At 39.3% G+C, this 18,453-nt stretch overlaps 1 protein-coding gene across 1 annotated transcript in view; it reads right to left on the minus strand.

Moving 5' to 3' along the window:
* The window catches only part of ENTHD1 (ENTH domain containing 1), a gene marked incomplete at both ends in the record, with an annotated part of 83,166 nt that extends 69,096 nt beyond the window's left edge, over nucleotides 1-14,070 (minus strand). Inside the window, 2 exons of the mRNA XM_080660267.1 lie at nucleotides 5,571-5,714; nucleotides 13,722-14,070. Coding sequence (XP_080516393.1) covers nucleotides 5,571-5,714; nucleotides 13,722-14,070 — 493 coding nt within the window. The remainder of the gene's footprint in view (nucleotides 1-5,570; nucleotides 5,715-13,721) is intronic.
* Nucleotides 14,071-18,453: the final 4,383 nt, after the last annotated feature.

Below are 18,453 nucleotides of genomic sequence, written 5' to 3' on the forward strand. Positions count from 1 at the left end.
AATTCTATTTTTATTAAAACAACTTCTTTCTAGTTATACATCTTTTGATATGATTATATGGATAGAAAGGTACCTAGAATTTATGTTCATCTGAGATTAACTATGGCTATTTCTGAGTGATGGGATTGGAAGTGACTGATTCTCTATAATGAGCCTGCATTGTTTTTACAGGAATAGAGTGATTTTTTTTCTGAAATAAAAACAAAAGAAAAAAAAAAAGCTGACCGGAACCAACTATTCTAATTTGATAATAGTGGTTGGTGTAGGGTGGAAGGGATATAAGTTATTGTTATTTTCATTTTTGTACATTTATTTACTTCAAAAAAATTTTTAAATCATTGTGTGACATTCATCAATGAAAATGTTTGAGTAGCAACCACCACTTGTACCATAAGCCCTGCTATCTAGGCTGTACATGAAAAGGCAACCAAGTATGACTCCATGCCAACTCTGTTAGCACAAAGTTCATTATAGGAATTGTAACAGCAACATTAGTGTTTTTGCTTATAAAAGCACTAGTGGCCTGGTGCACAAAATTCATGCACTCGGGGTGTAGAGGGTCCCTCAGCCTGGATTCCAAGAGGGTGCAGGCCAGGCCAAAGGACCCCACTGGGGTAGGATCAGGCCAGGGAGGGATGCAGGAGGTTGGCCAGCCGGGGAGGGACCGCGGGAGGGCTCCAGGGCATGTCTGGCTTGTCTCGCTCAGTCCCGATTGGCCGGACCCCAGCAGCAAGCTAACCTACCATTTGGAGCATCTGCCCCCTGGTGGTCAGTGCACATCATAGCGAGCAGGTGAGTGGCCTTAGCATATCATTAGCATATTATGCTTTGATTGGTTGAATGGCCGACCAGATGACCAGACACTTAGCGTACATATTAGGCTTTTATTATAAAGGATGACAACTATTTTGAAGTTTAACTTTTGGTCCAACAGGAATCATATCATTTTTAGGAGAATGTTTCCATGACATAGACCAGAGTAATCCTTCTCAAAAACGGGTAAAGTTCCATTGCAAAGAATACTACTATTAAAGAGCTCTTTATGGAAGACCAGACAACTAAGAGAAGTAAGGCTTTGCTAATGTGGTTGTACACAATGTCGGTGGTGGTAGTTTTTATAACTATTACCTCTAAAAAAGGACCTCACACTGATGCTTACAGCTCAGAGAAGCTGAGTTATAACGGTGCTTTATATACTTTTCTGTCTTGCCAGCAAGCAGCAATTATCCTTCAGCTCATCTCTTCCTCAAAACATCAAAATCATCTAAACAAAACCACCCAAGCTACCTACCAGAATTAAAACATGGGGAAAACATCCAGGAATAGAAAAAAGGAGTATAAGTAGTGATGTGTGTATAACACCTTCTCCAAAGTACCTCTTTTCCCCTGCTAATTTACAACAAAGAAGCTAGGCACAGCTGTTTCAGCTCTAGATCCTAAAGCCTGGAAATCATATTTCTAGCAATGCATTCAATTTTACATTTCATTATAACGAAATAATTTAGAGATGTCTTTACATTCCTTCTGATGGAAATTTACCTGCATGATACCATCACTTGCCTCTGTTTTCTCTAACTCAAATGTTAGAGTTGTTTTCAATTTCTCTTTCTTCTCCAATCATCACGTACTTACTCCATTTCCCTTCTATATTCTATCTTTAAACATTAACTTTCCCTCATTTCAATAACCCTAGAGCAGGTCTTGGATGTTTGGGTGGAAACAACTGTCTCTTACAAGCCTCCCTCCAGTTTGTTTCTCCTCCACTTCTACACCAAGCAATAATAATATCTTCCACCAACAGCTGTTTTCAGTAATAAGAAAGCTAAGTTCTGTGACTAAGCTAAACATCCCTTCTGTTCTCCGTGGCCTACAATGGTTCCTAGTTGCCAATTACATCAAATTGAAATTTCCAAATACTGTTCACTATGTCCTTAATGAACTGTGCTGAGTACTCTGAACTATCTGTTCACATTTTCCTACATATTCAAATCTATATTCTCTATTCTATGTAATCTGACAACCTTGTATTACCACGATTAATTCATTTCTTATTTGTATTCTTTCCCACTATGGTCAGGACTATTTGCTGTCCTTATATTTATTTATTCTCTCCTTCCTCCTTAACAATAGATTTTCTAACTTTCATCTGGGTACATAGCTGTCCAGTATAAAGTTTGCATTACTCAGCCTCTCTTGCAGCTAGGAATATCCATGTGACTATGTGCTAAACAATATGTAAGCCAAATGTCATCAGCAACTTCAATAAGTGTTCTTAAAAGGAAGGATCATTCATATTTCAACTTCTCCTTCCTACTGGCTAGACTGCAGATGTGATGACTGGATCATGAAATGGAAGGTATGTGCTGAGTTTGGTGGAGCAACAAGAAAGAGCGAGCCCTGGGTCACTGACATCATTGAGAGCCACAGCAGTCCTAGAATACCTTGTTCTGGACTCCTATTATATACTAGAGGCCCAATGCATGAAATTCGTGCAAGGGGCTCGGTCCTTGCAGCCACAGCATCTTGCCTTAGTCCTCACAGCCCCAGCTTCGTCCGGAAGGTTGTCTGGAAGGACATCTAGAAGGATGTCCAGAAGGTCATTCGGCTATCTGGTCTAATTAGCATATTACGCTTTTATTATTATAGATATGTGCTACCATTTTTATGGCCTCTATTACTATCATTGTGGGTGTACCAAATTCTAACTGATCCATCCATCTCTAAGTTTTTATTTGCTACTTCTCCTATCCCACTAAGAAGGCCCCCCCCCAATTTTTCCTATCTTCCCTCCTACCTCAATCAAATTGTCAGTTTTCTTTCTTCCTTTAAATACAGCTTCAGATTCAAACACAGAATCCTACATGGAAATGGTAATATTGCTAAGCTTACTTAATTATATTATTCTTCTTTGAACAAAAAAACATACATAGCTATATGGATAAATAAAATTAAAAATAATGTAACAGATTTTTAACAAATTTACTATAGGTTATACACCCAACCATTCACTATTTAAATAGAACTCTTACTACAGATTCATTTTAATGATGCCATCATTCACCAAAACTTTTTGCACATTAAGAAAAAACAAGACAAAACCCGTGACCCTTCCATCACTAGATATAACCTCCATAAGAGTGGAAATATACCCAATTTGCTTACCAGGCCTAGAACAGCATCTAACATATAGTAAGTAGGTACTCAAGATATATTTGCAGTATGAAAAATATAAATTGTAGCAAAACGTCTTCATTTTAAGGTAGACAGATTTTTTAAAAAAGAGTCAAAAGTCATTCAGGGCTTAGGCTAGTGAATAAGATGTGTCATAAAGCTGGGAATATAATTTTGGGTTAAAAAAAGTAGTGACTATGAAATAATAAGCTAGATTTTTCTTGTCTGAATCATGAAACAGCTCAGAGATGAGCCAGTTCTGTAGCAGTTCAGGGCCTCATTTCCTAAGCTTATAGTTAAGGATGCCAAGCTTGCTCCAGTTCCAGAGCATTTTGCACCGCTGTTCCCTCTGCCTGGAACACTCCAGCTATTACATGGATTACTCCTCACATCATTCAGGTCTCCCTTTATATATTCACCTCCTCCAAAGGCCTTCCCTTACTACCTGACCTAGAATAAAGTTGTTCCTGTCCTTCTCTGTCCCGACACTGCTTTCCTTGTTTTCTTTTGTCGATAGGAATTGCCACTTCACTATGTGACATAATAGCTTTTGTTTTGCTTTGTTTTGTTTTTTTTTGTTAATCCTCACCCAAAGGTATTTTTCCCATTGGTTTTTAGAGAGAATGGAAGTAAGAGAGGAAGGGGGAGAGAAAAGAGAGAGAGAGAGAGAGAGAGAGAGAGAGAGAGAGAGAGAGAGAGAGAGAGAGAAACAATTTAAGAGACACATTGGTTGGCTGCCTCCCACATATGCCCCAACCAGGGCCAGGGATTGGGGCTAGGGATCAGGGACAGGGATTAAAACTGTACATGCCCTTGATGGGGAATCGAACCCGTGACCCTTCCATGCTCGGGCAGACACTCTAACCACTGAGAACACTAGCCAGAGCCTGATATAATAGTTTTATATCTATTTTGCTTATGTGTCTTTAATATCTGTCTCAGTCACTAGAATATTTTCTCCACAATGAAAAGGACTTTATTATCAGTGCTATAGCTCCAAATTTCTGCTAGACATCAAAATTTCAAATAATAAACTCAATAAAATTATGTTTATAATAAAAGAGAAAAGGAGAGAGAGAAGAAATGAAGGAAGTTACAAGAAAGGTAACAGAGAAGTAGCAAAAGGGGTAAAGAAACTCTAGATAAACCACAATTGGTTATTTTACAGTTACTTCTTTTTAGTGTCAGTTTGAATTCAAGGCTTCCGTGAGAAAATTTCAAAATGGGTCTATCTCTTTTGAGATGTATTTCAAAGGAATGGGTACCCTAGAGAAAGAGGTTCCATCACCTTTTGGAAGCATTTGGGTGGTATTTACTATTATAATTACAATGGCCACCTCTTTACTGTATTCCCATCTCCCCCGTCCACACAAGTACAGACTGGGAACTCCTGACCAAGTCAGACAAATACTTCAATGATTTCTAGTAGAACTGGTTTGTGTTGGTATTACTATTAACATTTTGACATTTTCATAGTTAACTGACATTTGGAATGTCTACTCATTGAATACCTGCATCTCTTTCAGATCATGAGACACAGATTTACCTAAAGCTAGAGGTACAATACTTGTAACTAATTATATGTTACTCCTACTAAGCCCCTCACTTATAGCACAAAGTTTAGTTCTGTTCAAGGGACAATTATCTACGTCAGATTTCATTAATGTTTCTGTTTCCTCAACCTGTCCATTCCTTAAACACAGCTTATCAAAACAGGGTTTGTACTGGAGAAGTTAGGGCAAAATGATAGTCCTTTATGTTTTAGCAATTTTGGTAGAAAAAAATTCATTTTCCTGCTTTCTAATAAAAAAACAAATCCTTTTTTAAGAAAAGTTCAGTAGTCCAGAATTAACATTTTAATCAAAGGAAAGATTTTTAGAGCAATTCTGAAATTTCGAGGCACATTTAAGAAAATGTCAATTTCCTGATTTATAGAATTAAATGGCACAAATGCACACATACCCAGATCCTAGTCTCAGAAAACAGTTCTTACTGACATTCCAATTTTAATTATAATCTTAAAAATCAATCAGGATGCAAAATAGGGTAGTCACTTATTTAATTCCTTTTAAGCTCAAAATCATTTCATTTGAATCCCAGATAACTGCATTCAGAAAATAGCCATAAAATATTCTACTGAATATTATTCTTCATCTTTGTTCTCTAAAGTATGATGACTAACATAGTAGTAATATTACAACTAGTATAATATTAACAAGTTTGCACTCAAAGTTATGTTTTATATTTTTTAGTTGTTCTTAAATACCTATTGCATTTTAGGCCAATGTTCTTTTACGCACTTCTTTTACGTAGCCTTGCAACCTTAAGAAGCTTACACTTCCTCTCTGAGGCAGGAACTTCTGGTGTGGGGGCAGAAGCCCAGGCTGTTGGTGAGTTACCTGTATGAGGTAATCTTTTAGAAAATGCCATAGAGTAGGAGCTACGCCGTCTAGTCCGACTTGCTACTTCCCTCTCTTTATGCAGCAACTGCTCATCCATCAGCAATGTTACGACTTGCTTAGACTTTTCCCGGATATGATAACCTGAAAAATACATTGAATGTGCATAGAAAAAAATTAATTAAGGCTACAATTAATTTCTATTCAAAAGAAGATTAGGAAAAATGAATATGTGAGCAAAGTGAAAAAACCTGTGGCAAATGTAGAGGGAAACCTAAGTTTCATTGCAATTATCAATAAATATATTCATTTTCTTATACTTCAAGAAATAAATAAACATAAGGTGAAATTATATCAGGTGTCATTACATTATTCACTTTAAGTATAATTTAAAGAGCTACATAATCTGCAAGAAGTCAAACAAAATTGGCAAAGAGGAGGAATGAATTAGATCTAGATGTACTGACCTAGATCAATGACCATGACATACGGCTAAAGATTTAAAATAATGTGCATAGTATGACCCAAATCTGTAAAGCATAGGGGGGAATAAACCGTTATTTGTAAACAGGAGAGAAAAGTGGATGGATGGACGGATTGATGATGGATGGATGGATGGATAATGGTGGGGCAGGCAGACAACCCACTGTGTACCCACAACATTATTAATATGTTACCTTAGAAGGGTACAACTACAGAGAAAAGAAAAGAAAGGGCAACTGACTTTTCTTTGACATGAACTAGCAACTTGATGCCATTAACAGAGCGCCAGAGCACAGTCTAAGACCTGAATTCCAACCATGCTGCTGCCCTCCATCACCTGTGTGACTCTGAACCAGGTGTCTCTGTCTGGCCTGAGTTTCCTGCCTGAAAAACAGTATAAGGATATCTGTTCAGTCTAATTCACAGATATAAAAGTTTACTCTTTCAAACATGTGGTAATATTATTATTATTCTCAATCTTTTTCTATAAAAAATGATATAAGAAATCCCTTACTTCTCCACATCTTAGGACCAACTTATATTAACATTTCATGTTACTCCAAGCCTTCTTTGAGGTAAGCTGTAAAGTCCCTGACGATCCACTATTATGTTCATTTTGGGCTCCAAGTGTAATGAATTAAACATTAATGTTTCCAACTATAACTTACTAGTAGTGGAAATAATTTGAAATGGTCAAATTCAGGGTATACAGGGGTGAGCAAACGTAGGTTTATAGTTGTTTATATGGAAAATACAGTAATTAATAAATATGATATAAGAATAAACAGTTTCACATACTCACAACTGTAAACCTATTTTTGCCCACCCCATATTTAGAGAAGAGGGGCCAACAATGTTCTCTAAGTGCCAGTCATTTCACCAAGAATTGATAGAGATCGTGTGAGAAACCTTTGCTCAAGTTGCCATCTTTTTCAAGATTTTATCCAATTTCACTTCTTAGTCATTTCTTCCTTCCAAACTCTCTTATAACTGCTTCAAACCTTCTCATTCGAAACACCCTGCTTTCCTATAATTACCTTGCAGTTTATAACCAAAAAAACCCACAGTGGTTTGGGTTACCACTCATCGCCGTATGACTGGCAGACGTCTTCTGTGACTGTCAGCCTTAGGGGACTAGAAACACACCAGACACTGCCTTCCCTGACCTGCCCCCATAACTGACATAGCTTGGTTTGGGTGGGGAGTGAAAGACTTCTTTTCCCTTTGATTTCAGGAGCTCATCTCCTTCCACTTCTCCCCTCACTCCCTCTGTTCTAGCCACCCTGGCTGCCTTATTCCATAACCCTACCATGCGCTTTATCTCCTCAGAGCTGTGTGCTGGCTGTTGCTTCTACCAGGAACTCTTTGCATGGCTAGATCCTTGATTCATTCAGGTCTCTACTCCAATGTCACCTCCTCAGAGAAGCCTTTCCTCTGCTCACCCTCTCTAAAATAGCCCAGCCCATCAGGCCTCCCAAACCCAAGTCCCTTATCCTACTTTATATTTCACCTTGGCATTAATCACTACCTAATATTGTATTATATATTTATTTGTTTATTGTTTCATCACCTAGAAATAAGCTCCATTAGGGCAGAGAATCTCATTCATCCAGTATCTTCAGCACCTAGAAGAGTGATTGCATATGGTAGATGCTTAATAAATATTTACTGAATGAATGAATGAATCAATCAATAAAAGGAGCAAATTACCAAAAATCTCAGTTTCCTTCTTGACGTGGTACAAATGGATAATGAGAGCCAATTTACAAGCTAGCTGCCTAAGGAAGTTTCTTGACCTGAAATAACTTCTTGCAACACCCCTAATTAGAAAAAGTTAGAAGTTACGGAACAGATGTGGAATATTCTACTTGGAGTCTGCATGGATTGATAGGGATTGAGGGCAGCTTTCCTCATTCAAAGTGACAAGCAGGTACATAGAGTAGAAAGCCAACTGCAGTAATGGAAGATTTCTCCCTGAAACACCGGGGCTCCTCCCTGAGGTAGCAGTCTGCAGCATCAATAAGGTCAGGTCATAGGAGTTGACAGAAAATTGGGAAGAAATCACCCAGACGTGAACTTCCTGCTCACGGCTGCCCACTGCCCTGGCTACCTCCCCACCATCCTTGAGATGCTGAAGAATAGAAACCTGGCTGTTCTCAAGCATGAAAGTTGAAAGTGAAAAATTTTAAGAACCCAATAAGCCTGTTTCAAGGATGGGTTAAATATTAACAATAATAAAAATAAGATGGCATCCACCTCACTTCCAACCAACACGTTTTTATTTCTTTTTTTAGAGAGAATGGGAGGGAGGGAGGGGGAGAAAGAGAGAGAAACATCAATGTGAGAGAGACACATCTATTGGTTGCCTCCTGCCCACAGGAGGGAATCGAACCTGCGCCCCTTCAGGGCTTGGTTGACGCTCTAACCACTTAGTAACACCGGCCAGGGCTAACCAATATGTTTTTAAATAAAGGAAAGAGGACACAGAACTAAAATAGACTATTACTGGAAATAGAATAAACTTAGGCAGTAACTTCTTTGTATCAGAAAGAGAGAAAGAAAAGAGAGGGATGGGGAAAAGGAGAGGGAAAGGGAGGGAGATAAAGTGAGACAGAGAGAGGGAGAAAATATGGCTTCTCTGAAACAAGATACTATGCAAGAGATCAATATCCAAAGATATTGTATAAAACACATCAAGATGAAAAGCTTGTTAGAGTTGAGGTGAAGGTTAAAGTAAAAATAAAATTATATACTATTTTTAATTAGGAATATTTGCCTATAAGCAACAGAAACTCAATTTGAACTGGCTAAGGCAAAGGGCATGGAAAAACCAGGGGTTGCAACTGGGCCTCAGGTCCAAATGAAGCAGAAACTGGAAAACTACCAGGAAGGACTCTTTCTTTTCTCCTCTCCACTTCTGCTTCTGTCTGTCTAATGCCTTCATTTTCTCCTGCTGCAGACCGGCTTCTCCAATCTGGATGTGGATATGGCCACAAACAGCTCCAGGTTCACCTCATAGTCTGCCACCTGAGAAGTCCCCATCTTCTGTCCTTCAAATTTGAAAAATCCAGGAGAAAACTCTGTCCCAGCTAGCAAGTCACATGCCCATCACTATGGCCAGAGAGTGAAATGTTACCCTTGGCAACTCCCAGTAGAAAGGCACAGTCGAGTGAGGGGAGGATAAACGGGATAGAAAGGTGAACAAGTAGAAGACCAGCTGAGGATCCTCCCCAACTCAAGGCAGAGGACTTTGAGGACATGCAAATCAGAACAACCATGCAACAGACCAATACCCAAGGGGGTTATTCACATTTCATCATTCTGAACACCTACGTTTCAGAAAACGTTCTAAACAGTGGGGGCACAGGTGAAGAAGAAAATAGACAAGGACCCTAACCAAGATAATTCCAGAGAAAAAGAAATGCTCTAAAGGAAATAAAGAAGAGTGATGTGCTAAACATTATTTTGGGGTGTGGTCAAGAAATGTCTTGCTGAGGAAGTACCACATCAGTCGAGTCTTGAACAGCAAGAAAAAGCCACCTATGCAGATGTACCAGGAGAAAGCTCCTGGCAGAGGGAACATCTCAGACCTCATTTCTTCAGTAAAGCCTTTCTGAGAGGAAAAACCACTTCCCACTCGCCCAACACACACATCAGGGCCGCAGACTTGGTCAGGCCCCACTCTCACACTTCACTTATCTTTTATAACACTTCCACAGTTTGTAATTGCTATTTGATAAATGTCTTTTTTCTCTATCAATGTGTAACATTCTTCAAGGCCAGAACTATACTTGTTAAGCCATACTTAATGCTTGAGCAATACTTAATGCTTGTTGAATGAATGAATGAATGAATATGCTGAGAAAACTTCCCAAATACAGGGAAGGAGTCTATGTAAGTTCATAATTGAGTATCAAGTGAAGAGATTTGGAAACATGGTAAATTCAAAGATCTTGGGCACTGAGATGCACCAGCATGAAAGATATAGACCAGACTTTTTGAATTATATGTACTGAGCTTCACACAGTAGTTACAAAACATCTTAATTCTCCTTTCTCCATTCTGACCCACCAAAATCTACTCTTCTCCCCATATTCCTTTCTCAGTGATTTTTATCTCCATTTTAAGCCAGAAATATGAACACTCACCTCTTCAAATGCAATAATGTATGTCTATTGATTGTACATACTAAATATCTTCTAAGCCCATTCTCTCCACTCCATCTCCCTCATCATTTGTTGGTGTTCTAAATTATTTACTTACTAGAGGCCCTGTGCACAACACTCGTGCACTGGGGCGGGGGGGCACCCTCAGCCCGGCCATGCCCTCTCACAGTTCAGGATGTCTGTCTGCCAGCTTAGGCCCACTCCCCACGGGACTGGGCCTAAGCTGGCAGTGGGACATCCCCTGAGGGGTCCTCAACACTGCCACGGAGGCGGGAGAGGCTCCCGCCACTGTCACTGCACTCGCCATCCGTGAGCCTGGCTTCTGGCTGAGCAGAGCTCCCCCTGTGGGAGAGCTCTGACCACCAGGGGGCAGCTCCTGCATTGAGCGTCAGCCCCCTGGTGGTCAGTACACATCATAGCGACCGGTCGTTCCGCCGTTAGGTCAATATGCATATTAGGGTTTTATTATATAGGATTTTTAGCCTCCCTTCCAATCTACCCTTCACAATGCCTCAGGGATGGGGGTGGGGAGAGAGGGGAGAAGTATCCCAAACATTAAGTTATTTTTAAGGCAAAAAGCCTTCAGTCCAGTTGGCACAGTAAGTTCAGGCTTCAAATTACCCTTGGCTCTGCTCCAAAAATCACAGTAATAATAGATCATCAGTCTCAAAAACAAGATAAAAACCTCCATGATCCAGGAATATAAGAGAAATGAAAAGACAGTGAGCAGGGCTGAAGCCACAGGCTGTTGGACTCTTGATCTGACACCAGGAGTTCAGCTCCTCAGGTGTCAGGGGATCAGCACTGTCCACTCTTTGATGTTAGGAGTTATCCATGTTTGTGAGAGAAGTCTTGGAAGAAAAGAAAAAAAAAAGCCCCAAATAGCTTCCTGGGCTATAATTTATTTGTAGTTGTGAGTCTCTCTAGAAGCAAGAGGCCACACATTCAGCCTTAAGGCTTGAAACTAAACTAAGCCACCTGCTGGCTCAGGGACTGGATCCACGACACACACCCTAGTATTATCTCAAGCAGGAGCCCTGAGCTACCTTTCTAAGGGCTATACTGAAGGCTCGAAGGGAGCTGGGTGGCAGGAACTGAAAAACCAACATAAAGGGAAAAGTGAACAGGGGTGGTTGGGGAATAACATCTCACTCAAAATAAGCTGAAAACTAAAATTCCAAAATAGATTTTTTAAAAATATGTTAGTGGTCAATGAAAGAGCAATCACAACAAATTCACTCCGAATAAAATCAGTGTTCTACAGGACTCTATGGGATTTTCTATAAATCAATAATCTATATTGTTTTAGGATTTAAACAAAGATTTTATTTTGTTGTTGTTAATCCTCACCCAAGAATATTTTTTTCATTGATTTTTAGAGAGTGGAAGGGACGGAGCATGGAGGAGGGATCAGAGGGAGAAACATTGATGTGAGAGAGACAGAAAGTAGATTAGAAGTGAGCAGGTGACATATGCTTAATAGTGGAGATGGTTATGCAACATTGAGAATGTAATTAATGTCTGAATTGTACATTTAAAATGGCAAGTTTTATGTTATATATATTTTGAGCTTTAAAAATAATATACCAAAGCCATGGAATTGTACACTTTAAATGGGGGAATTATATTATACTGTATATGACATATCTCAATAACACTGTTCTAAAAAAGCGAAGAAAAGCCCTGGCCAGTGTTGTTCAGTGGTCAGAGCATTGCCTTGAACCAAAGGTTTGATTCTCAGTCAACAACACATACCTGAGTTGTAGGTTCAATCCCCAACCCCAACTGGGGCATATGAGAGAGGCAACCAATCAATGTGTTGCCCTCACATCAATCTCTCTCTCTCTCTCTCTCTCTCTCTTTCCCCCCTCCCCTCTCTCTCTCTCCCTCTCTTCCCTTCCCTCCCTTCCTCCCTTCCATTCTCTCTAAAAATCAATGGAAAAAAATATCCTCGAGTAAGGATTAACAACAACAAAAAAGTGAAGTACAAAAAGAGAAATTAGGTCTCTCAAGCTATAAAAAGACATGGAAAAATCTTAAATGCATATTGCTAAGTGAAAGAAACCAGTCTAAAAAAGCTACATGCCATTTGATTCCAACTATGGAGACAGTGAAAAGATCAGTGGTTGTCAAGGCTTGAGGAGGGTGAGGCAGGGGAGAATGAATAGGTGGAGAACAGGGCACTTACAAGGCAGTAAACTACCCTATATGATAACGGAACGGTAGATACATATCACTATGCATTTTCAAAACCCATAGAACTGTAGAACAGAGTGAACCATGATGTAAACTAAGGATGTTAGGTAATAATAATCCTCCTTATATAATAAAAGGCTAATATGCAAAGCGACTGAACGGCAGAACGACCAGTTGCTATGACACGCACTGACCACCAGGGGGCCGATGCTCCATGTAGGAGCTTTCCCCTGGTGGTCAGTGCGCTCCCACAGGGGGAGCGCCGCTCAGCCAGAAGCCAGGCTCATGGCTGGTGAGCGCAGCAGCGGTGGCGGCAGCCTCTCCCGCCTCCACGGCAGCGCTAAGGATGTCTGACTGACGGCAGGCCTAAGCCGTCAGTCGGACATCCACTGAGGGCTCAAAGACTGTGGGAGGGCACAGGCCAGACTGAGGGAACCACCCCCCCTACCACCACCAGTGCATGAATTTCGTGCACCAGGCCTCTAATATATCAATATTGATTCATCAATTGCAACAAATGTACCACACTAATGTAAGATGTTCAATAGGTGAAACCATGTGAGGGTAGGAAAGGGTATGTAAGATCTCTGTACTTTCTGCATAATTTTTCTGTAAACTGCTATAAAAAAAGTCTATTTTTAAAAATGTACACTTACCACAGACACTGCACTGAATTATATCCTTTTCTCATTATTCCTAAGATTATTCACTTTAAGCACAAATAATAATTTTACATTGGATGGGGAGGAAGTGCTGCTTCTTTTACCATTGTAGAAAATCAGGCACTACTGAATCATCTCAGTTCAGTACTCTATTTACCCTTTCCCTACTTCGCCCCCTCTTCCACTGACAAAATTATTTTATGACTTAGATTTTGTATTCATAAAACCACTTGAACAAAGCTAGTCTTTGAAGATGCCATAGCCTTTGCAAACATTTCCTTATATTTATGACTAACCTCCAATCTAATTATAGTTATGAATTATAGTGACATTATTTGACCCATTTGCCATACCTCCTGTTTTATTCACTTGGCTCGTTTTCTCTGAGGTATTCTTTTATCATGAACCGAAGTGTTAGTTTTATACATCCTTTTGAGAGAGAAAAACACACAACCACACAAAATGCTGCCCTCTAAGGCTCTCAAGAGACAACACAAAGGATTAAACTGGGAAGCACAACTGTCCCAGAGGAGAGGTAGCTAATGCGTTTAAGAACAACTTTTCCCCAGCTCCTGGTTTAAAACTGCTCCCTCCCAAGCTCCTACTCTTTATTAGCACGCAGTGTACACTTCTTTAACTGTTACCTTGGTCTTTTCCAGCTTCATCTATGTGTTGGAAATCTTTCAGTGTTTGAAGGTTACAGACCCCCTCTCGACAAAGCTGAATAACTTTCTTAGATCCGTTCTTGAGGAGATAATCCATTAGCATAAGGGATTTATACACGTGGCGCCAGTTCTTCCCATGGTCGTTTAGTCTCTGCCATAGCATATTCATAATCTCTGAGAGAGAAATCGTGTTGAAAGTCAGGTCACTGATAGCTAACATCAGGGAACTAGAAGGACCCCAAGGATCATTAGAAGTTGCTTCCCTGACTTTTATTTCAGCATCTGAGTAATTTTTCACAAAGTTTTTCACTTGCCTCCTGAATGCCATAGGTAAGACAAGTCTGAAGGTGAGATAGGAGAGGAGAGCAATGGCATAGGAGTGTAGGTAACTGGTTTATAAAACCCTTGGCAGGTCATTGGTCCCCGTTTCTGCTGTTCCCGAATACAAATGATTAATCATCATCTTGACAAGGCATCAATTTCCTGCAAAGAAAAGCACACACAAACATGTAAGTTAATTATTTTTTTAATGTCTATTGAACACCAAGTCAGTCTGAAAAATCTAGCTTTAGTTTCTAAATCAGCCCCTCGCTTACATCAGCCAGAATTGAGGGTACATATAAATGTTTCTAAGATCATTATGGGATAATCTCTCATAAGGGATTGGCCTACTTAATTTAGAGCAATATAAGTGGTCTTTCTAGTCCTAATGGTTCCTGCAGAAAATATCATTCATCCTCTTTGGCCAGAAATAGAATTATTACAAAGCATTTCATGGACAGTGGACAACTTAGTGTTAGAAAATAGGACTTGGGCCCTAGCTGATTTGGCTCAGTGCATAGAGCATTGGCCGTAGACTGAAGGGTCTCAGGTTTAATTCCAGTCAAGGGCACGTACCTAGGTTACAGGCTTGGTCCCAGGCCCTGGTCAGGGCACGAGCAAGAGGCTACCAATCCATGTGTCTCTCTCACATCGATGTTTCTCTCTCTGTGTTTCTCCCCCTCCCTTCCACTCTCTCTAAACATCAATGGAAGAATACCCTCGAGTGAGATTAACCAAAAAAAGAAAAGGAAAATGAGACTTGGGCTCTGACATATCATGCTTAAGATTTGTTGTCATATCTAAAAATATTAAGTTCTAAAAGTAATTAGGATGGTGAAAATTGAGTCTTAAAGTCACCAAGTAACCCTATGGTCATATTATTTTTAGAACTACAAGCCATTAGAATCAGATCTAAATGTGGTCCGCTTTCTTGTTAATCAAAAGGGGGAAGGAAGGGTCACCAACTATTAAGACAAGTAGTTGCACCTCAGTGGACTCCACATCTGACTCATGGTACCCTAAAGCAATATTTAGTCCTAGTAAGACTAGTACATTCAAGGAAAAGATTAAATTACTTTCTTTACTTAACTTGAAAAAATAAAGTTTGAGGTTAGAACAGTATGATTCAAGCAGTGTAAGAATTTTCCTAAAATCTAAAGTGATAGGCATGTCTCTCTCAGGTCTCAAAACAAGCACACAAAGAAAGTCCCATGTAGGTTGATAAAAAAAAAAAACAAAAAACAAAAAAACATTAAAACTTAAAAGGGGGCCCTAACCAGTTTGGCTTAGTGGATAGAGCGTCGGCCTGTGGACGGAAGGGTCCCAGGTTCGATTCCGGTCAAGGGCATGTACCTTGGTTGTGGGCACATCCCCAGTGGGGAGTGTGCAGGAGGCAGCTGATCGATGTTTTTAACTCTCTATCCCTCTCCCTTCCTCTCTGTAAAAAATCAATAAAATATATATATTTTTAAAAACTTAGAAGGGGTATGCAGCCCCAAAACTTTAAATAATGCTTGTGAATGATCAATTCTCAGATTACATGAAACTCTTCCCTTTCTCTGTTTGCATTATTTTGCATTAAGGTGGGTCAATTAGTTTGCAATTTCTGTAGTGACCACCACTGATGACCACCAAAATAGTGCACACCGAATTGCTTTCAAGCCCTGTGAGCATCTAGACTCAATGAAGCCTCCACAATCTATAATTAGACTTTGCTAGAGAAACTGTATACATACAAAAGAAAATGGTTAAAAGCCATAACAAATGTGTTTGTTATTTTTAATTTTGTTTTGTTTCTCTTCCTTGACCATCTCAACTCCCAGCTCAGGCTTTATTAATTCCTGTGTATGTACTTATGGAAGATATAAATTTTCAGAAACATCCTAAATGAACTATTACATCCTTTTTAAAAAATAAGAGGAGATAATCTTTTTTTTAATACAACACATCCTCAAATAAGCAAGATAGAAAATGCATCAGTTTAATTAAGATTTCTCAGAAAGAGACTATCATCAACCCAGGAAGAAAAAAAGAAATTGTGTGCTTTTTAATTTTTCTGATTTTTTTTCTCATTTTCACTTCAAATACAAGCATTTTTATCTGACTCACTACTGCAGCAAAAACCCAGTGTATAAGCTATTAAAATTTTCAATCATGAGAGGTTTCTTTTTCTGCTGTCCTTTTTTCCCCTCTACCAAGCTCACAAAATGTAGAGATTCACTGTGACATTGGCTTAGAGCAACAAATATTGATCTGTTTCCTCACAATTCTATTAAAAAAACAACACCCTTCTGTAATTGAACAATAGTCATTAAAACCCATTTTTTTCTTTGTGGAGAGCTATCTATATTTTGGTGGGACAAAACCCTAATTTTTAGGCTTTCCTATTTTCTCTAACCTGCATTTTTAAATTAAAAAATGTTTTCTTAAATGAATTTTCTGCCCCAGAAAACTATCTAAATAGCCTTCAATCCAATATAGTAGTTTAAAATGGATGTTGTTGGCATCATACCAAAATTAAATACATTTCCAACCATTAGAAAAAAACAAAAAGAAAAACATCTGGATAAGTGAATTAGTATCATTTATTAACATATGGTACTTTGTGACAAGATAAAGAATATGTAAGACACGATCCTACTCTTGATGTTTTCACACTAAGAAGTTCAATTAACTGTAGCTGTAAATTATATGTTGGTTTATTATGTGTTTTAGGCACCTGACTACATGCAAACGCTCAATTTACTCATATCATCAAATACTTGAGATTATTATCACAATGATGAGACAAAATTAGTGCCCCCAAAAGGTAAATTTTCATACCAGAATTTGGGTAGTCTGACTACCCAAATCCCTATAATACGTAGAGATGGAGGGAAGTAAGATATTCCATACCCCAAATCTATGTCACCCCCTTTTGAGAGGCCTTCACTGCCCTTGCTAACTACTTACGTCTTCCCATCAAACTCTTTTTAGCACCCGGTGTGTTTCCTTTATGGACTTACCATAATCTGTACATATGTATTTGTCATTTGCTCTTTGGCTTTCTCCACCACCAGACTGGCCCTTGAGAGCAGGGACCTTGTCCATCTTATTTACCAGTGTAATCTTATTGACTACATGTACCTAACACGTAGTAGGTGCTCAAGAAACAGGTGTGGGGTGAGTGGCCAAATGGTTGAATGATTCTGCTTTGGGATAAACCTGCATTGATTCTATATCTTTAGATTATAAACATGACATTTTAAAAATATAACCCAGCTCTTGAAATTGTCCAGTAAAACTCTAGCGTATTGAGCAAGTATTCTCAAATCAATAAATATTTCTTGAATACCTACCACTTATACAGCTTTGTGGGAGATATCTATATCTATATATGTATATAGACATATCTATGTCTATATGTATACATAGATATGTTTATACACATATATATAGAAGCCTAATATGCTAATTGTCCCTCTAACCATTTGACTGTTCGACCAGTCCCTATGATGTGCACTGACCACCAGGGGGCAGATGTTCCAACTGGTAGGTTAGCTTGCTGCTGGGGTCCGGCCGATTGGGACTGGGCGACACAGGCCAGACACACCCTGGAGCCCTCCATGGTTCTTCCCCAACCCTGATTGTGACTGGGCCCCAGTAGTTAACTGGTGGGGTCCCTCGGCCTGTCCTGCACCCACTCGCAACCCAGGACCCCCCCAGGGGATGTCAGAGAGCTGGTTTTGGTCTGATCCCCGCAGGCCAGGCCAAGGGACCCCACTGGTGCACAAATCCATGCACCGTGCCTCTAGTAAGAAATATTAAACATGATCCCTACATTAAAAACACATCATTAAGGATCTATTCCCATTAAATAACTCCAAAATGAACAAATGAAGTAGAAGAGGTCTCTTTTCTTTTTAGGTTTATCCATTTCCACAATGCTTTGCCAAAAGCTGTTTCCTCCCACAACTTCAACTGAATCATAACAGGAAGTCATTTTAACTTATCAAGTGACATTAAACTACTGGTCCACAATTTCTTATCCGAATCCATTGAGGCCAGATGAGTTGCAGAATTCAAACTCAATTTTTAATTTTTATTTTTTACTTTTGAAGGGTCATGCCATGCCTGTACTATATATCTGTACATATGTACTTGTCTTGATACCCACAGTAAGGTGTGGGGCCACTATGAACAAACATTAACATAACTGCAACCAAAACCTATAAATATATGGAGTAAATTAAGACAAATGGCTCGTTTCAGTTCAGGTCTTGCCACCAAATAAGTTAGGGGGAAAATGGTTTTCAAAAACTTGTTGGGTATTGAAATTGAGGATTAGGGATTGAGTTGCTGAAACGCCTTTTTCCAAAGACATAAAATCATAACAACTGCCACATCCAAG

The sequence above is a fragment of the Plecotus auritus genome (genome assembly GCF_963455305.1).
Source record: "Plecotus auritus genome assembly, chromosome: 3".
Lineage (NCBI taxonomy): Eukaryota > Metazoa > Chordata > Mammalia > Chiroptera > Vespertilionidae > Plecotus > Plecotus auritus.